The sequence below is a fragment of the Branchiostoma lanceolatum genome, chromosome 17 (genome assembly GCF_035083965.1).
Source record: "Branchiostoma lanceolatum isolate klBraLanc5 chromosome 17, klBraLanc5.hap2, whole genome shotgun sequence".
NCBI classification, from domain to species: Eukaryota; Metazoa; Chordata; class Leptocardii; order Amphioxiformes; family Branchiostomatidae; genus Branchiostoma; species Branchiostoma lanceolatum.
The window spans coordinates 15108458-15130188 of NC_089738.1; the positions used below are offsets into that span (position 1 = coordinate 15108458).

The 21731-nt window shown below is 37.9% G+C and overlaps 1 protein-coding gene across 2 annotated transcripts; it reads right to left on the reverse strand.

Annotated features, from left to right (window-relative positions):
* Window positions 1-229: 229 nt before the first annotated feature.
* Window positions 230-21029, reverse strand: LOC136423521 (profilin-1B-like). Of its 2 annotated transcripts, none has more exons than XM_066411712.1 (4): window positions 20793-21022; window positions 8482-8551; window positions 1716-1832; window positions 230-532 (listed from the first exon to the last, which is right to left on the reverse strand). In XM_066411712.1, exons 1-4 carry the CDS (start codon window positions 20901-20903, stop codon window positions 435-437), a joined length of 396 nt encoding a protein of 131 aa, XP_066267809.1. In that variant the 5' UTR covers window positions 20904-21022; the 3' UTR covers window positions 230-434. The 2 variants fall into 2 exon arrangements, with proteins under 2 accessions (XP_066267809.1, XP_066267808.1); XM_066411711.1 differs by lacking the exons at window positions 230-532; window positions 1716-1832 and adding exons at window positions 2395-6122; window positions 7169-7306 and having other exon boundaries at window positions 20793-21029.
* Between the last annotated feature and the right edge of the window lie 702 nt (window positions 21030-21731).

Consider the following 21731-nt stretch of genomic DNA (forward strand, 5'->3'; position numbering starts at 1 on the left):
AAACAGTAGAATACATAAACCAGACTGGATTGATAGCAACAACAGTGGCTAATTTTTAATGCAACACATAACATCAGGGTATGATCTGGCTAATCTTCAATAGTTTCTTTGGAAGGAAACTCCTGCTTTTACAATGCAAGAAAACATAAGTCTAAAATAACACCGGAAAGCAGGTCCAGTCTCAGTCATACAATGCACTGGGGATAAGTCAACAGTGTATGTTATAACCAAAGGTGTGTCAGGTACTGTATACAAAGATATGAAAACATTGTGGTGTTGTCCAGCAGGTTATGTACATAAACACATGACCCCAGGTCCCTGAATTTACTTCTTAACACCTGTAATGGTAACAGGCAACAATTGGTGACAGCAAAACACATGGCCATGAACCTTCACATCTAGGTGCTGAGGGATTGAAATCTGCAACGTTGTTTCTAATAACCACTACCAATCAGGTAGTCGCCCAGTTTCTCCACAACGTTGTTACAGTTGCCAGCCTGCATACCCTCGGTGTAGACCCCAAAGATCAAACCTGTTTTTAAAAAAAGAGAGAACGCTTTCAAATTCTTAATAATCGGCAAAATTGTCCAAAAAATTTCCCCACACAAACTCAGTCTGCCTTCAAAATGTAAGCCTCAAATATGTCAGATAGGTTACAAATATGTCAGATAGGACAATATATATCAAGTTTACTTCAGTTGAAATAAAGTAATAAACAAAGGGGTGGTGCTAAACTAAAGAGCCTTAGGGTTGGCTTCAATGAACAGCGAGGCTTAAAAATGTATGCACCAGAGTTGTCCTGCTGCCCTGGAAGATACTTTGCTGAGGATAACAAGATAACGTATAATGAAAGCTCATCTGTGTTGGTAGTAATCATAATACAATGCTAAACTTTCTTCCAACACTAAGGTATTCACGGATCGAATTTCCGACGACCACTGTCGCCTTCTTCAGGATCAATAATGACCAATCACTGCCGAACGTAAACTCGCGAGAGTTACGGACACGTGACTTTATTGACACGTGTCATTGCGGATACGTGACGTCAGCAATTGGTCAAACGTGCCAGGAAGTTTATAACGCCCACTGTCTCTGAGAGAACGTATTCCTGTAATATGATTACAACATCAATCAAGTCGGTCTTGGCCTTAACACTTTCCCATGAGAAACCCCAGGGCAGTGATCCATGCTTTGCCAACTCTAGTATTGATCCCTGAACTGGCAAAGCATATATACGATGTAAACCCTGTCACACATTCACGACTTTCCCACAGATTTGCTCACAACCACTCCAACCAAGGTTTTCACTTGGTTGCTAGTGGACTTAAATCCATCCAATTCTAGCTCCAGTTTGCTCCTCTGATCACATCTAAGAAGTTCAACATGACTTTCCTGAGCTTGATTTGTAAAAATTCAGTTGGCTGGCACAAAGACGGCTTTTAAAGACTAGTAGGCAACCTCACCAACCAACTCCCAATCACAGACGACCTCCTTGATCAAATCTGAGCTGCAATTGCAAACACACAAAAATTTGACTTACCCAAATTTTTAGTGTTGGCAATTGATTCAGATTGACTTCTACCAACACATGAATTTTCAATCAGATATCTAGATGATCTTGCTCATGACTAACTCCCAACCATGGTCTGAAGAAGGTCGGGAGGCCATGATCGGCTCTGTGTGACAGGCTTAATCTCACACTCTGGAACACTTACACTGCTTGGTCTTGAAGATGCAGGCTCCATCCTCTCCCTTCTTCACATAGAGGGAATTCTCATTCTGCCTCAGGAACTTGTACTTGTTGTCAGCTCCATCACCGATGAAGAGGCCAGCTATAAAAAACACATATTTTAAAGATCTCAAGCCTTTTTCTTAAACAACATGTACAGTAGATTTGAATGCACTTTGTAGTCTATGATTAACTCATGTCCTAGGTCTGCTATTACTCAACTGCTGATGCATTCCTTGTTGGAAGTTAATCAAATTCTTGTCAAAGCTAACATCTACATCTTCGCTGATGTAAAATGATTTGGATTTATTTGATGTGTGTGTGTATATATACAGTATACTTGGCAAGTTTGGAGTGGCATGCAAGTTGGCAGGCGTGATCTGGTCTGTTTCTGAGATGTTAATATATATCATAAGGAAATTTTATAGAGATAGAAGAAAAAAGACTGGCCATATTTGCCATAACACTGAATTTTCTCCTGTAATGGTTAATTTTGGAGCATGTATCAATCCTTCCTCACCTTCATTATGGCAGGACACTTTGTTGATGTCTTGCATAAATACGTAATTATTGGAATCTTTCTCGCTCTTAGTACTTAACAGCATACTCTGATTCATCCATTCATTCCAACCAATCACACAATGAAGACACATTGGAGACAGGTGAATAGAACAGACCTACAGTTTTTCTTTGCAGTGGGCTCAGTGACAGATCTGGCATTGAAGCTACAGTACTGTAGGGATAGGTGAGCTATCAATAGCTTTAAAACTACAGGACAGGTTGATCTAACCTCCTGGGCTGGACTGGTTACATTCTGGGGTTGGTAAAGTCATTTTTGTGACACCTCAGGAACAGAGTGTTATTTTCGACAGTGTATTCAAGATGGCACAGATGGCTTAAATTTCAAAACCTTTTTTATGTGCACTTTTGGACCATTATTTCCATGGTAACTACAGATCAGCCAATTGCTGCTTTATTCTAAGCTTGGTTTGAAACTGATGCTGTCATGCATGTGCAACAATTGAAATTGTGTTTTTTTCCTCCCACAATTGGTTTTTGGGGAATGTCAATTTTGTGCGGTTCTTGGACAAACTTCTTGAACATGATGCAAATTCCTTTTATTGTGAAGGTTCAGAGTAATGACTGCCCCCAGAACTAACCAACGTCTGGCCCAGTTCACAAGTTCTGGTACTGCAGAGGCTGCAGTTCTCTCTCAACTACTTTGGCACTGAACTGAAACACAACTTCTCTTGATACAATAACAAAAATAATAAACTATAATATAGTAAAATGTATACATGTGTACATTGCTCTGTAAGACTCTAAGAGGACTAATAAAAGCTTGTGCAACACTCTTTAATATATGACATGTTTGAAACTCGAAAACCTCTAACATGTGTTGAACAATAAAACTTTAATACATGATAAAACAGCTGTCATAATTTTCCACTTAGAATCTAACACAAGGCAAGCTGCATAGGGTTACAATAAGTGACTAATATATAACTCATATTCTGTTATACCATTGAATTACTAAGGATTCCACATACCTTCTAAAAAGGTAACAACTCAATTTACTTATCCCTACTTTTTCTTCACATGTATTTATTCGTATCTCAGACAGCACGTTGTAGATCGTTAGGCCTCGCATTTACTACTACCCAAAGACCAAGCTACCCATAGAAATATCATTGGATTAAAATGGGCATCATGAAAAGTATGACCCTCTCAGTTAGGCAGCGAACTTTTCTAATCTACTACGGCCACAACAAATCACTTCCTTGCTTGTTAGACATTTCGTTAAAATTTGGCTGAGTTAAATAACAAGGCCTGGTAATACCTAACCCAGACCTGTAATACATGGCAGACAATACTTAGATGTTACATTGAATGTTTTCATCATGTATGAACAATAAAACATGAATGTTAATTAACATGAGGGTTGCCAAATTTTTTCCACTACAACCGATACATTTCTTTTTATTTGTAGATCATAAAAGTATGAGAAAACCATGGGATTAAACTGATATGACCTAATGATTAATATACAAATATGTGGCAACAAGCATGGTCACCTCACCCATGTAAGTTTATTACACTATTAAACAACAACGGGGTGGCTGTTCGAGGCTATCGTGGACCCAGATATGGCCAGAAACGGGAAGAAAATCACACTTCGGTCTTTAGACAACCACAACTTGATTCTAGAGTGTCCCACCAAGGATGCTGTAGCCATTTTGGCCCAGGAATCAGTTCCTGATTCAGCTAAAACAATCTATCACTTCAGTTTGCCTTTCAGTAAAATTTGAAACATGATTTCTTCTTTCTTTCTTCTTCAGTCAAGTTTTTTGATACTGTTCTAAGAGATGAATTGGTCATTTCTTGAGCTACCATGTAATTTTGCAACCACTTTTTCCAGCATGAGGTGATGACCCAGCTTTATGCTATTTTAGAAATGGCACAACAAACACACAGATTACAAACAGTTAAGTTGCTGCATGTTACCGTTTAACACTGACATTGGGTATTTTATACAACTATCAGTTTATAGTCTCTTTACCGGGGAGATGTTACAGCCACATCAATACCATGAGTCCACTGTCTCAGACATTTCACTCCGTCTCAAAGCGACAGTAAGAGCTTTTGGCAACTTTCGGAGACATCACGAGATGGTATTTCGTCTTCTTGTCTAGTCTTTGTAATATGTCTAGAAATTGTAATATCCTTAGTGTAAAGTAAAAGTGGTCCAAGACAAAGGTAGTTCCAACTTTACAATTTTGCCTCCTTCCAAAAGTTTCAAAAATGAACAATAAGGTAAACAAGGATTCTTGTTTTTTCTTGACTACCACCTTCTTTCAGGTGAGAAGCGTGGAGATGAATTGTTGTGGCATTGTGATTTGATGACTTTTAGTTACGGCTGTACAAGGGTTACAGGGACAAGGACAAAGCACCATACACAGTGGCCTACATCATAAGCCTTGCGAAAACTCCTATCTTACATTTCTATGGGTACAACAGCAACAACTTCTCACAGTTAACTCTACCTTGTGGGAACCTGCATTATAAAGTCTTACTAATTCTAGATCTAGTAAGTCTACAGAAATGCTGGAATGCATCTACAAAGAACTGTAAAGAAAATAGAGAGCAAAGATTGGAATGCTTCTACGAAGAGTTGCCTTAGAGAAAAAGATGGAATGAAGATATAGAAAATGCAACAACTTGAAGAGGAATTCATATTGACTATTTGTTAAGGGAAGGTATGTTACCTTTTGCTTCATTCAAGCAACTATCACATATTGAGAGACCCTTCTTACTCTGTCCATAAAATGCACACTGTAGCCATTTGTAATTGCTTACGAAAACTGGTATCTTAAAATACATTGAGCATCCCGGACCCTTGAACATAAACATTTAAGGCTAGCAATCAATATGCACACAACTCATATCATCAACCTTTCGATACTTATAAAGTACAAACAATATCATGTTCTTCAACAATGGATCTTGAAACAGATTTTTCTTTTAAATGAAAAAAGGATGAATTTTACTCACAACAAAGTAGTACTTGCTTTAATTGATAATAGACTAAAGCAACAAAAACACAGAAGGAAATAGCATTACCATATACATTGTAATAAAATATATTGTTTCAACAAAGTAATCTTGGTTAAAAATGACAGCACATCATGTCTTTCCATGCAGATACCAGTTTTCATCACTGACATAACAAACATAGCGAGGATTTTGGATTAACTGGTTCTAACACTTACTCTGAGCACAGTGGACCACCCTGTATCTAAACATGTCTACTCTACTCACTTCTAAAGTTTGTTGTCTACAGGAATGATAGAAAGCAGTGGAATTAATTCTAGTTTAACTTCAAGGCTAGTTTACATCCCTAAAGTAAGGATCATGTTCTACACACACCCAACTCTGAACCCTAGTTGCCGTTCCTCCTAGCAGAATTCTGGACTACGAAACAAATTCCAAGGGCTCCTGTTGGTATCCTATTTCATCCATTGTCATCCACATATTTCTATCAATAACTTGGCTAATTATAGATTTTGCCGTCGCAAAATCCTGTTCTGTTTTCTCCTTGTTACAGCAGCAATGCTAGACTAGCTAAGTTCAGAATAGGGGTGTCTAGAACTCTGATCACTTTGAGGGACCATAACAAGGCTAACCAGGTTACAATCATGGCTTCCATTTTTTTTCTTTTTTTTGGTCATATATAGAAATATCCTAGTCGGTGTCGGCTGGAAAGGAAAAAAAGCAGCAGCACGGAAGGTGGGTGCCTAGAAGTTGCACTCCAACAGATATTCCCCCAGCTTTTCCACTACATCATTGCAGTTGCCCGCCTGCATGCCATCTTCATACACAGCAATGATCAAACCTGAAATCCAAGAGAGAAACGTTACTGTTTATTGAGGACAAGTCTCTTATTGATCATGAGCAAAAGTCAATACATCCTAAATGGTCTTAACCTCATTAACATATCTATTCAGAGATAGTTACTCAAGCAACTGGATAAAATTTTGAAACAGTCAGACGTTTCAGACAGCATCCGCTGTCTTTCCTTAGTCACTGACGAAAGACAGCGGATGCTGTCTGAAACATCTGACTGTTTCAAAATTTTATCCAGTTGCTTGAGTAACTATTTTTGGCGTATCTTACTACCTTGATGTCTAATCTTCATCAACGTATATCTATTCAGAGTTTTGGTATAAAACCTGGTTTTCCAGCTCTTTCCTTAGTCACTGACGAAAGACAGCGGATGCTGTCTGAAACGTCTGTTTCAAAATTTTATCCAGTTGCTTGAGTAACTATTTTTGGCAGATCATCATCTTGTGGAGATTCTATACAATGTTTCTGTACACAAAGCTAAAGCTCTTACCAACAAGCTTTCGATCAGTCTTCTAATCCTTCACAATTTGAAAAGGCAACGATCAGAGGATTGATTAAAAGCTTGCAGGTAAGATTATTACTTTGTGTACGAAAATAGAATATTAGATGTCTATCACTAATGAACTTTCATTTGAGTTACATCATCTGATTGCTTTCAGTTGTTCTGTACAGTTTGCATAAATATAGCACTGGGTATGCTGAGCCAGACGTTTCTCTTAACAATGTCTGATTTGGTAGTAGGGCTGACAACGCGATATCGTGTGGGGCAAATCAAATGATATATTACAGTAATGAGCGCTATAATCAGTACTAAATTATATAATGCTTTGAGCCTATGAAAAAGCATAATTTAGTATACACCAACATGCACAAATGAAACAAAATGTCAAGCAAAATGCTGAGGAAATCTTTTGAGGTTCAAAATTCTACATCGCAAATAATCAACATACAAAAGGAATTAAGGAACTTGAGACAAAGGACGAGGAAAGCAGAAATACATCATACTTAACACAAAAAAGGACTCTTAATACTTACATGTGTTTGTCTTGAAGACACATGCTCCTGTGTCGCCTTCTTTGACATAGAATGCCTTACCATTCTGCTTTATAAACTTGTATTTGATCTCTTGCTCTGTTCCACTTTCAGTTGTTTCTGTACCTATATACATGCCAGCTGCAAGGAAAAGAATAGTCAGGATGAGTGGAAAGTGAGAATTAGTGCACATTTGGAATATCATTCGACAACCAACTTGAAGATATTTGCCTTAGACAACAGTTGACCTTCTTAGGTGTTGAACTCCTTAACTTAAACTGTAGTGTTGGATTAGACAGGATATGAAAGATCTGTTTCACTCTTAACATGAAAGTTGGTATTCAGTTGCTTTAAACTCAAATCTTATTGCACAACATTGCTTTTAGGAGTCATAAGATGTCATGAACAGTTCCAAAAGGTATTAGTTAGAACATGGTATGACCTTGTTTATCAGAATATAAGGCATTGGCAATGTCTTGCTAACTTCCAACACTGTCTTAAAAGCTTATTTCAAAAACATTCAAAACGTATGTGAACAAAAATTTGTTTACTACTAATTTACAAAATTTAATGTACAACTTTTTAAACAACTCTAGCCAAAGGGTTAGGTTGTGTCAAAAATATAAAAAACGTTTGTGAACCTGACCAAAATCTAAAAACTTGCAACGTACAAAATTAATGAACAACTTTTTGAAACATGTCCAGCCAACAGGCTGACATATATGTCTTGTAGCTTGTGTAAAAAAAGATTCAAATGTTTTGTGAACAAAAATTCAAAATTTGCACTGTACAAAAGTACAACTTTTCAGAACATGTCCAGCCAACGGGCTGACATATACGTCTTGTCAAGTGGGAACCTACCAGCATCTGTCATGCAGCTACGTGCAAAAGTCGCAAAATCGAGGCATGCTCTGGTTGCATTTTGCTCACTACTTCTTCTGGACTGTGGAAGCTGGAGTCAGTTTGCATTTTCAACAAAATCTGCCTGTGTGTGTGTGACTGGAAGCATGCAGGCAAACCTCTAGGTGAAGCTATCATTAGATGGTAATACAAGCTATCTAACTGCTACACATGCTTCAGAATGCTTTCGTGTCATAGGGTAAGCTGTAAAAGAAATTGTATACCTATAGCTACCACTTTTCTTGTTAAAGTGATGATGGTACTATCTACATTTTTTATAACCTTACTAATTGTCCTGACGTTATGTCTCTAAAGAATACTTTAGCAATATCATATATAAAACCAGCATGTCCTAATTTTCAGGACATACTAACCAGACAGATTGAATATGTTATATGTAATAATATGTCACTTACATGTGTAGAATTCGGCTAGGGTGCCGGAGTTGAAGGCATTGACTATTTTCAGCACTTGATCTGCAGTGACCTGCATGGAAACATAAGAAACACTGTGCATTAGTATAACATTAGTATCACATTAATGATATAACATGTCAAACTGCATTTGTACAGCCATGTTTAGAATCCATTATTTCTTTGCTTTAACCTTCTCCCTGCTGCCTAACTCTGTAAGGTAATGGGGTGCCAAACGGCTACTTCAGTGTGCTAAAGGTTTAAAAAACATGGATGGAAATAGTAAAAACAATATCTATAATTGGATATTTCAATAACTCAATAATTTCAAAATGCGTGGCGGCCCTCCAGGACCATTGTGCTCAATCTCACTACACTGCAGCATCGTCACCAAAGCCCATCCGTCTGAGTCAGATATATCTAGTGGCAGAATGTTCTCGAATGCTGCATGTGAGGTGAATATCCACTGGCACTACCGAACCATAATGTAAATCTTCTCCACAAAAAAACCTGTGGTTAGGGTGAAAATGTTGGTAAAATTTTTTGTTCTCTGTCATTTTTCCCGTCACCAATTATTGTTTTATTTGAATATACAACTTGTTTTATTTATTTAGTAGTGCATTTTTACGTGGTTAATGCGAAACATTTTTGTACATTGCTCAGTGTAGGTTAGGTGCAGGGAGACATCAGAAATACCTGCACAACTCCAATTCTACCTACACGTGCAGGTGGTATTTCCAGCCCTGAGATTGTATTAACCGATACAGCGATAGACTTTACCGTGTATTCCACCATGAACTCCACTGCCCATCCCTGATTGCTGCTATTCCCACCCACCCAGTCTGACCCATATCCAGGAGATGTAGCCAGGATGTGCATCATCAGGATCTACCCTGGGGATCACCTCATCTTCAGGAGAGGTCAATTGCTTGGGTAGGCCTTACCCTGTTCATAGGCTGTTCACTGATTACTTTTCCCATGGAGGGGAACATTTGGTTTCTACTGGCAGTGGGTTTGATGGTTGATATGGAAGGGACCAAGCACCGGCAGTAGAGGGCATCACACCTTTAAATCTACCTTAATGATATGACATTTGTGGGCTTTGGCCCCCTGCTGAATGGTTCATTTCCATTTGTCACAATGTCAGAGAAAAATTTGTCGTAAGTTGAAGGGGAAAGTTAGTTACAAAATGATACATTTTCATAAGCTACGGAATGACACAAAAATATTCCACTGAAATGTTTGATTAACTTCAGTATTTGTGCAGAGAACTGTGGATGGAATGTCATATTTTACCTTGATAACATGAGAGATTGTTTTAGATAGTTTTTGACGTATTCAGGACAATAACATCAAAAGATATGGGAAGGGAAACATTCTGCATTTACTGATTTATGGGTTTAAAAAACAAACTTATCTAGAAATACATGCATCTGCTTTTCATAATTGTAACATGTGGGTTAATAGCAAATATGAATCATTGCACATCAACTTTGCATATTCATAACCTTCATAAATTGTCTTATGTATAAATGTATGAAATCAATTAGTGACTGATGACTTGAGGAAATATATTGACACAGGCATCAATGGTAATCAAAAAGAACACACACTGAATTTCAATTTTGCTAAAAAGCATGCTAGTTTTATTACTGATGTATAAAAAAGGTGAGCAGCATAACCAGTCAAAAACGGGTTCTATCAGTATTTGATACTGCAGTTTCTCAACTAAGCTAAACTCCATCAATACCCTAATTATACATGGTATTCATATCAATGGACCTTGCAGGGCTTGAAATACATTTTTCTTAATTTTCTGCAATAACACTTTTAGCCAGCCAAAGTACAACTTGCTAATATTCCTTTCTGCAATCTTAACTTTTCTCTGCACATTGCATGCAGGTTTCCAAGCCCTGAAAGGCCTTATAGTTATATTGATGGTAGAGTAAAGCAATAGAATAGCACGATGCCCTCTCACATACTTTCCTCTTACATCTGCATGACCCAGTGATCACCAAGTCTCCACTCCTGACACAAGTGCATGTCTACCTGTTTTCAACCTGACTGTTCTGCATACCATGTTTGTTGCAGCGTGCCAACTTTAAATACTTCAGATTCTCCTAGGTCATTGATATACTGCAGCTGAAGCTAAGGCTCCCAGCATGCCATGTGCACAAGACGCTAATTGGCAATGGTTGCAGTTGTATCACAGCCTCCAAAGATTAATTTATAGAAGGAAAATCTGGGCTGTATCAAGTCTGAGGTTATGATTTATGTACAGAAAGACAAGAAATCTAATATAGTATATGTTCTCTGTAAACTGCAGGAAAGATTTCATGGCTACTAGCAAAACTGTATTTCGAGCCCTGTTAATTGAACACTTGACCACTGAGGTCCCTATAGACAATGACAGGCCCTGAATTTGCCCTCAGCAAGGTATGAAATTATCCTGCCATTCCTATCCATAATTCAAAGCATCAACAGCTCCCAAAACACCTAATACAATTTTGCAAGCTCCACTTAGAACCAGCGGTGCAGGGAGAACGGCTTTTGATTGGTGGGACAATCAAGTCCTAAAGTTTTCCCTAATGTGCGGATTCGATGAACCATGTTGTCATGGCGATGAAAATCAATAACCTTACTTGTAAACCCATTAGTGTCTCAGGATGGCACTAAAATGTCTGGGGTAGGACTCATTTGCAACGGAGACGGACGGTCACTGCAAATTTGTTCTTTGACTACAAGTACCATTCTCTTACCTTTATTGCAACATCTGTAATGGCAACATCAATAAGCTGAAGTAATGGACCTTGAAATTTATGGATTCCAGCCGCATACCTCAACTTTGATAAGTAAATGCATTGATGAGATCAATGAGGTTGATAGTAATAATGTCAAGAGACACAGAATGTCAAAGGTAAGTGTTGACTTTCATTGATGTGTAAGAGCCAAATTAAACAAACAGTCAAACATTGCGTTCATGTTCTGTCATCCATGCTAGCTTGTATTTACCCCCACTCAAGTGTGGACAAAGGGTTGCATCACTTGGCCTTGAAAGCACCAAATCAGGTGCACAGAAAGAAAATTGTTTAGTACATGTTGTAGTAGCCCACTTGAAATGAGAATCTGTTTGATACAAATACTTGACTCTTGAGACTGAACAGTTCAGCCAAGCAATCATTTGAAGGGCCAATGGTCCAGCCATTTGTTCACAAATATGATTTTGAACGGTACATTGCTTCCACTGGAAGGGAATGGTTCCTTAATTACGTAGGTGTGTCTTCCTGCATGATACATTCTTACACAGTGATATCACACACACAAAATCTGCCTACTGAAACGTGTCAGGAATTCACTTTGGTGGCGGCAACTTTTCTCCTGTATGTATATATGCAGCCTACACCTACGTAAATTCCTCATCCCTGGCTGCCTATATCTACATGACGTCCATATTTCCACCAGGAAAAACTTGGAGAATGCAGAAAAATGTCACAGGTTGTGGGCAGGACATTGGATGACTACAATACAACATTACATAGTGTCTGGAAATCTGCTTCAGAAACCAACTGAATGTGTCATACTGATACTGTGTATTCATGCATATGTATCATGTAGACACGTAGGTGGTTATCAAAATTTCTAGCACAGTGCATCGAATATAGAAACCTTCCATGCCTGTAACAAAAACAAAAACAAACCCATTTTCTGTTGCGATAACGTTTAAGATCTAGTAGAGCATATGATACCATAAGTCATAACAATGTTTTCCAATATTGCACAATATCGTGAGCACTTTGCAATTATAAAACAATATTCATCTGTCTTGCTGACATACATCCTCTGCTTCCTGATCATGCTTGGCAGGTAAACCACGAATTCCCAACCTGGCATTGATCATCAATTATAGAAGATGACACAAACAATATCTGTGTGCGTCATACTTAACAAATATAAAATACTTGTACTTCAAATGACTAAGTCATGGCCTCTATTCTATTGCTCCCTGTTCCATTAAACATGGTAACATCTATCTTTTGGGAAGAATGAATCATAAATAATCTACATACAATATACACTCTCTAGATATGAACTGTCTGATACAAGTGTTTGCCACTGGCATATTAATGTATGTTATGTTTGTAAAGATCAACGCAATTCAGATGTGCATGTATCAGTACGAATCATATGTACTTCTGTGATGTTGGTTAAAACAAATAAAGATCTTAAAGATTTTAAAGACCAAAACCTTGCTATGTAGTATAAATATCTATTTCTGGCATTGGCAAAATGCATATCTTCAAAAAAGTGATTACTAATGTGTAGGCTCTTTTTAGCTCTTTAAAAAAATCATTTTACATCGTTTAGTCTGATAATGACATTTTCATCATATCAGTGACAGCCTTACCTTTTTAGTAATTTGAAGACATATTAATTGATATTATGATCTTATTTGTGTTAAATTGCTTCTTTTTCATCTGTATATTTCAAGGTTGCAAGACATAAAAGTAGGTCATCCAACACCATGACCTAGTTTCAGGGATACCCCAGTACATGTAGTATTTTCATGTAAAACTAGCATGTCTAAATATAAATTGACAAACCTAATTTCAAAGCACGATGTACAAAATACTTATTACGATGGAGATACTTATTTTCAATAAGAAAATTACAGTATTTACTGCAACACAAGTATCCAGCAGGGTCCAAAACTAGTAAGTAATTCTGGAGACTAGCTGGGAGGCCTGATACTGTCTCCTTCAATCCCGAGACAGATAACAGACCACTTAACAAATAACCAATGTGGATCCTCAAGACATCCCATTCTGCGTCCGTATGAATATTGCCCAGCCACCATTATTGACTATTGGTTTCAACTATTTGAAACAACCTTGTCGCAGTGCTTTTATTGCTTTTGGCGATGTTGAAACAATATCTTTATTTTTATATTGATGTATCGAAGAGTAGGATTGTGCAATGTAAAAGTGCTTATATACCAAAATGTATGGAAATTACCATTTCCTGCTTTCTCAATAACATACCACAAATAAAAAAGATAAAGACCTCTTTTGTTTCATAATCATGTAAACTTTGTCACATTTTCACTGTGAGATAGATCAGAATGTGGATCCATAAGAAAAGTAATGATGTTAATTTACGATATATCGTTCCATAGGCTGAACATTTTGTAAGTCTATTGTCTGTCTAGCCTTTCTGAGCCATTTGATTTTACACAGTGATGACAGGTACATTAAAAAAACATTGACTGCAATCTGAAATGAATACTGACAGAACACTGATGACTACATTGATTTTTCCTGTGCTATTATTATATTCCCCTTCCAGTGGGAAGGGGGATATACTGTTTTTGCTTGCCTGTTCTTCTTCTTCTTCTTCTTCTTCTTCTTCTTCTTCTTCTTCTTCTTCTTCTTTCTTCTTCTTCTTCTGCCAAAAACCAAGTAGATGTGCGGTGGTAGCTCTAATAATGGTATTGCAGCAAGTTATATGTACCTTATGTTGAAATGTACGGATGTTATATTTGAGATGTAGGTACCTATAGGAAAGGTGAATACACCTGACAATAAATTATGCTAATGAGGACCTCATTTGCATAATTCATGCAAAAACTTGTATTGCGTTTACAGTAAAAGCTGCAGATGTCATATTTGAGATGTAGATAAATTTAGGAAAGGTAAACACACCTGACCATGAATTATGCTAATGAGGACCTCATTTGCATAATTTATGCAGAAACTTGTATTTCCCTTACCGTAAAAGCTACAGATGTCATATTTGAGATGTAGGTATCTGTAGGAAAGGTGAACACACCTGGACATAAATTATGCTAATGAGGACCTCATTTGCATAATTTATGCAAAAACTTGTATTGCGTTTACAGTAAAAGCTGCAGATGCCATATTTGAGAAGTAGATACATTAAGGAAAGGTAAACACACCTGGCCATGAATTATGCTAATGAGGACCTCATTTGCATAATTTATGCAAAAACTTGTATTGCGTTTACAGGAAAAGCTGCAGATGTCATATTTGAGATGTAGATAAATTTAGGAAAGGTAAACACACCTGACCATGAATTATGCTAATGAGGACCTCATTTGCATAATTTATGCAGAAACTTGTATTTCCCTTACCGTAAAAGCTACAGATGTCATATTTGAGATGTAGGTATCTGTAGGAAAGGTGAACACACCTGGACAAAAATTATGTTAATGAGGACCTCATTTTCATAATTTATGCAAAAACTTGTATTGCGTTTACAGTAAAAGCTGCAGATGCCATATTTGAGAAGTAGATACATTTAGGAAAGGTAAACACACCTGGCCATGAATTATGCTAATGAGGACCTCATTTGCATAAATTATGCAGACACTTGTATTTCCCTTACCGTAAAAGCTACAGATGTCATATTTGAGATGTAGGTATATTTAGGAAAGGTGAACACACCTGGACATAAATTATGCTAATGAGGACCTCATTTGCATAATGTATGTATATCCCTTACCGTAAAGACTACGGATGGCTTATTTCAGATGTAGGTACCTTAAAGAGAGGTGAACACACCTGTACATAAATTATGCTAATGCGGACCTCATTTGCATAATGTATGTATATCCCTTACCGTAAAGACTACAGATGGCATATTTCACATGTAGGTACCTTTAGGAGAGGTGAACACACCTGTACATAAATTATGCTAATGCGGACCTCATTTGCATAATTTATGCATAAACTTGTTTTTCCCTTACTGTAAAGGCTACGGATGAGATGCAGGTACCTTTAGGAAAGGTCAGAAAACCTGGCCATAAATTATGCTAATAAGTGCATTATGGATAATTTATGCATATCCCTAACCATAAAAGATACGGATGTCATATTTGAGATGTAGGTACCTTTAGGAAAGGCCAAACACACCTGGCCATAAATTATGCTAATGCCGACCTCCTTTGCATAATTTATGCAGAAACTTCGTCATATCCTTACAGTCAATGCTAAGGATGTCATATTTGAGGTGTAGGTAATGGGAGGGGAATATTCTGCATTTTCCCGAAAATGTTGCCATTCTAGTCTTTGTCTTATCTTCATGGTCGGTCATGCTCAGGGTTTCCTTTTCGTTTGTCTCTGACTCTATTTCCCACGAATGTCCAGGAAGTCGTCTAGTCTCCATACATGCCTAAGAATTGTGTATTTGATATGATCTGAAAGTCTGGTCGAGTTGCATTCTTTCCTGACTGCTGTCCAGCCCTGTCCTGGCTCAGAACACACATCTCTCCTGTTGACATAACCATATTAGTCACAAGTTCCAAACTTTTCCCAGAAAACCCTTGGCTTAAGTCCTTCAAGCTTTCCACTTGTATGGGAAATCATGTTGGCAAGGTATATACACATATTAAAAATGAGGACAAACTGTTGGAAAAGAAATGAAATTACATTTCAACCTCAATAACGAATTGGGGTGAACAACATTGATCATCAAGGTCAGGTCCAGGTCATATATAAGATTGACACACTACCAAGCAACAGTACAAAGCTACAGTCAGAAAAATGTAAGTACCTCAGCCTCTTCAAGTTCAACAATCAGGGCTTAAAATAAGTATCATAGTCCTAAAATATTTCACCTACTCATCTGGGCTAGATATATTCTATTTCTATTACCTGCAGTAGGATATTCATATTTTCTTTTGATAGCGAGCCTGTTTTACCTTGCCAAATTGCAGTTTATCTCACATAAGACTCAATATCCAAACATCCATTCTTAATCTGATTTCAAAAATCACACCGTAATAAATCACAAATGACTGATAAGGAGGGTACTGCAGAATGTTGACATAGATACCTGAATCATATTATTGCAGGCCTTCACTAGGGCAATTCCACTCTCTTATCTCAACCTCCACTGCCCCCAGTAACTTCTTATCTCAGGTCCCAGCAGCAAAGTTTACTATGGTATGATTAAGTGCCCTCTACAAATTTACATCAGAGAATTACAACAAACATCTGGTATACACTGGGCAATAGCAGGGATTAAGCTAATACAAGACAAGCTAATACTGCAATCTTCCAGATTGCAGTAAACCGGAAAGATTGAAACATTGCCTGAGATAAAAAGTACTACCGGTAAAAAGAAAGATATGATCAAGGAACTCCATTTATCTGCACATATCTTAAAGAAAGAATGATAGCTACAGAGTAATCTGGAATTTATGAGCATTCCTTGTACTGCTCTACTCTCTTATCAGGATCATATTGAACAATTTGAAAATAACGACCTTTCAAATTGTTCGGATATTGACATCTAGAAAAAATGCACACTACAAATAACCTACTATCTGTTCGCTATGCAGAAGACATAGGAGGATGTCATAATGTAAACCTGAACAGTGGGGAGGACAAATTGAAATGGAACAAAGTCTTTGCCTGTTTGATGGCACTCCCCAAGGTAATCTTATCAACCATTGAAGCTCCAGAAGAGCTATAGCAGTATGTGTCAGTAGGGAAGATGCACACTAATGGAGGCTCTGACCCCAGGAAAAGAAGAACTGCGGGTATCCACTACTTATTCAATTTAGCAACCATATCTACAACTGGCAAGGGTACCACAAAATGACTGTATCTTAACGAACTTATGATGTGCCAATTCATTGTTGGGGGCCAATATTGTTGATTTTCTTTTTGATTCTCTCATTTTAAGCTTATTTTCATCAATTTCATATCACGAAGTTCAGATTGTTTGCACGGATGGGGCAATTTTTTCCTGTCCCAACAAGTAAATTCTGGGACGCGTCTTGGAGACAGCCCTGGAAAAGATGGTCATTGAATGTAAAATTTGGTATCACTTGAGTTGTTACAAATTTCAATGCATGCAAACTTTGAATATAGACATGATACATGAATGGAAAAGTTATGTTATCAATGCTGTCCTTGAGAGTCACTGTGTAGGACAATAGACAAGTTCAAAAGATCACCCTTCCACAGACAACAATAACTGCTTACACCACATCATTTCTCAAACACATTTGAACATGCTAGATCAGTAGATACACATCAACATAAACAAAGCACATGCTTTGAATTTAGAATGTATTTGAATGTTAACTGAAATGACGTAATCCCTCCTTGATGTAAACAGTTTTTGGAGTCCACCGATCTGTGAATTCATCTATTTGTAACTGTAAGTCACAGAAACATGTATCAATGTCCAAACAAATCAGAACACAGTGTTAAATCTGTTCTGTTTTCTGTAGTCACAACTTAAATTCAAGGGTACATACCTACAAATCTATATTTTTATTATCAACAGCATTTTTTGCTGGCATTTGGGGCACCAGTGAAAGCTAGACACTCCTGCAAACCCTTGAACAAATGAGATAGGATCTAAGCTGGGCCTAAGTAGTCTATCATGAAGTGATAGGAATCAGCAGGGGTTGTTTGTAGAACAAAAGACCTGGGTTCATCAGCTTGTCAAGCCCCAATGAGCAACAAAAGCTGAGTATTTATCCTATTCACACATGGCCATACATGGCTTCTTCCAAGGAGCAAATGCATGTCTGCCCCCATTTCACTACTATTCCTTGTGTGGCTATACAATACATTTAAAAAATGGAGAACACAAAAGATAAAAACAAAGTAGCATTTATACACCAACTAATACAAAAAAATTCACATTTCTTATGCACTTCGATTGACCTTCCATTTATAACAAAACCCTTCTGTTTTTACATTTTCATCATTACAAAGAAGTAGAGGCCAAATCTGCACGCTAGATTACTGAAACCTGTATATATGTTTGTAAACTATTCTTTCTTTTTGTGTGACCTGAACTTAGCCCAACAAATATGCATAATACAGGTCTTCATTCATTAATTTTTTGGAGGAAAGGGGGTACATCTTATGAAAATGATTCATGAGTCAGCGCGTCTAGGCGCTTCCAGGCTCCGTAATTTGTACACGTAAAGGTGACTAATACCGAATCCAGTGCAATGACTTCTCTGACACATGTAAGGACGTCACTGGATATTTTTCAGCTAACATTCTGTCACCAGATTGAGTCAGGCAATTCGCACACTAATCTTATATCCCACCATGTCGAAAATGGACTTTTACAATTCGCGTGTTCCCTCTAAACCCATGTTTCCACCCTCAAAAGCCCTCCCACATAACGAAATCCCCCATAAATAAAATCAAATGCCGGCGTAAAATTCCGATACAGGAAATACAAAAGCGGGATAATACAAAATACATTACATTTTAGCAAGGAGGTAAAACGTAATTTGCTCCGAAATGCATTTTTTGCGTTTCGGCGCATGCGCGCCGGAACGCATTGTCCTGGCTTTTACCTTCAAGCATGCTTCAAGGAAGGAACCAGGGAAGCTTGGTTCAACACTGTGTCGCACACAATAAGACCTTATATGGCAATACGTTCTCAAATCCTTGTATAGCCGTTGCCTTATATGGCAAGAGAGCACGAAAATGCAGGCAGGCTAGATTTGCATGTGACACAGGACGGCGACCGCATGTAACTGCTACAACTGTTCGGAAATATCATTGCATTGTGGTTTCGGACTTTGATATCCTCAAAAATGACCATATTACATCTATTCCACAAGATTGCAGAAGAAAAAAAATGATTTCGTCAAGAAAACGACCAAAAATCGGCATAAATGATACCATATAGTGAGGTTATAGCATTACGTCCAGTGTAAATAGTTACGTACCGGAGCTTGGCCGATCTGGCAACGCGAAGCACTTCGGACCCAGAAGATCCGGGTTCGTCTCCGTGCATGGATTTTTTTTTTCTTTTTAGATATTGAATATCAAAAATATATATTGATATTATATTAATCTATCAATATCATGTTTATGAATATCATTTTTTTTCATTAATAAATAAAGAAATATTTTATATTTGTTATTTTTAAATATTCATTTAATATATACAAGGCCTTTGTCTTATGAACAGGACTTCATAGATTCCAAACCCGGCATTCGAATTTTTCTGTTCATTGTAATGGAAAATACCGTGCAGCGGCTCCTATGCGCGGTAAGATGATTCTTGCAAAACACTCGCCACTAAACTTCTATCCCCGATGTAAACAGAGGCTCTTGATGTTGTTTGCAAAACAGCGATTCTTTGTTACAGTAGCAAATGCTCCATTGTTCAGTATCGACTTCATTCAGACAACACGGACGTGGAAAGTGGCGCCCCTCGGCACAAAACTATGGGAATTTTCATGAATTTTAGCAAAATTACCCAGGAAAATAAGGAAGAAATGTTGTAAATGCGGAAACCAGAATAATACGGATGAGGTAGCTGTTGATTTGTTTGACATTTGGTAGTCATTTTAGATAGAACCTTAGCTGTTATGAACTTCTATTTCACTTAATTACCATAGTGCTGATGATTCAATGGTGCTTTTTCAAATTTTATGTTTTATTGCGTGCCATGTACATAATTACATTGATAGCTTTTATAATGAGCCTATTATACATTTTACAAATAAGTACAAGTTGTAGGCCAAGACCAGCTTTTTCAAAAGCACTTAAGTTAAGTGACGTAACTTCAAAATTGCTTTCCCCAATCTGCCTTTCTCTATTAAAACAGTACTCATTTCCCCAAATGACAATTTTTCTTATAGACTGAACAGCCCTTGAGTGACTTCCTCTGGCAGATTTTACTTCAAGTAAAGGGAAAAGACAATTCACACTTATAAACGTAGCCGAAACGCCAGCTTTTTTTAAAAGCTCTTGTTTCTTTCTCGTGTGTGAACATCCATCAATGAAAATTGGGAGGGCTGACTACGAAAATCGCGACATTTCGTCTTTAGCTCTGATAGACGGACGGTCGGGCGTGACATTATAGCGGACATGTCTGGGTAAGAAGAAATATCGTCCGGGTCGATCTGGTTTGATGCTGTGTTCACAGTCGATGTACATTTCTTCCGTAGCCTGTTCTTTATTGGTTAGAAGAACATGCGGTCCATCTAGAGGGGATAAATCTGACGACTCTTCCCTCACGTGGCCTCATGCCGGCTCGTGCAATTTCCCGGCCGCCATGTTGAATGGAAATATCTACTATGAATCGTCTGACATTGGCGAATTTTCCTCTTTTTCCCCCAAACAAGAAATTTGTATGAATTAGAACAAACTTTTCTCTCAAAGTTTGTCCTACTCTAGCTAAAGAAATTATCTAAACGCAAATATCAAAGGTAGGACACTAAAGGAGGAAATGTAACGGTCCCCGACTGGAGTCCTAGAGGCCCTGGGGCGGGGGAGGCGCGAGCGCCCGCTCATGTCACTCACCTTGAAGCCGTTGCTCGTCGCCCATGCGCTGCCGTCCAAGCCGTGGATGGCGGCCTTCGCAACCTGACCGGTACCCAACAAGGATTGGTCGATGTAGCTCTGCCAGCTCATGGTGAATGTGTTTTCTTTTTCTTTCGCCTTTCCTTCCAGAAGATACTTGTGCACTTCTTTCCAACCAGGAAGACCGCACCGAAACGTCGGGTGGAGGCAGGTCACGTGGTAGAGTAAGCAAATTGGCATGCGCTATCACAGGGACTACTTTTACTCATGACAAGACAAAATATATTGTGCGCTGAAATATAGATAATCACAACATTTTCATGAATCAAGATGAATTGGTTGTTCCATCTATACAATTTTTCATAATATGGATGTATAATTCTTCTAGAAAAGAAACATGTAGTAAAACGCGCATTGATATCCTAGTCACACCGGTAATCAAACCAGTTACATCAGAGGACTTCCCCATTGGTTGTCTAAATGATCATCTCCTCCTCCTCTTTTTCAACGTCTTCAAATGTAAAAGCTATCTTTGAATGGATGATAAATCATCTTTACGCTCAAGAACTATTCCCCATACTAGTTTCAAAATCGTTGTATTCAATTTGCAGTTCTAAGGAAGTAATGGATGGGGTTGGAATGGACCAACAGACTTTCTGAGGGGGGTGTGTCAACCAGAGGCAGAACAAAGGATGAAGAACTGGGCACACCATCTGATATTAAGTCTTCTTTGAATGCTGGTAGTTGAAAAGCAGAAAGCAGCATTTCTTTTTTTGTGACACTATGCATCTGTAAATGATATCTACTTTATCTCCAAGCAGAAGCTGGGTCCAGTTTGTTTTAGTAACATTAACGTTATACGTTTTTGCAGCATTTTGTCAAATTGGGAAAAATAACAAGACTACAAAAAGGTAAGAAGGCATCATTCATTTTGTCCTT

Excerpts from the sequence above, each read along its gene's own strand:
- LOC136423521 (XM_066411711.1), bottom strand. The coding sequence starts at position 20,903 with ATGAGCTGGCAGAGCTACATCGACCAATCCTTGTTGGGTACCGGTCAG. Across the intron at positions 8,552-20,792 it reads CGACGAGCAACGGCTTCAAG|GTCACTGCAGATCAAGTGCT; the intron begins GTGAGTGACATG and ends GTTTCCATGCAG. Across the intron at positions 7,307-8,481 it reads CCTAGCCGAATTCTACACAT|CTGGCATGTATATAGGTACA; the intron begins GTAAGTGACATA and ends TTTTCCTTGCAG.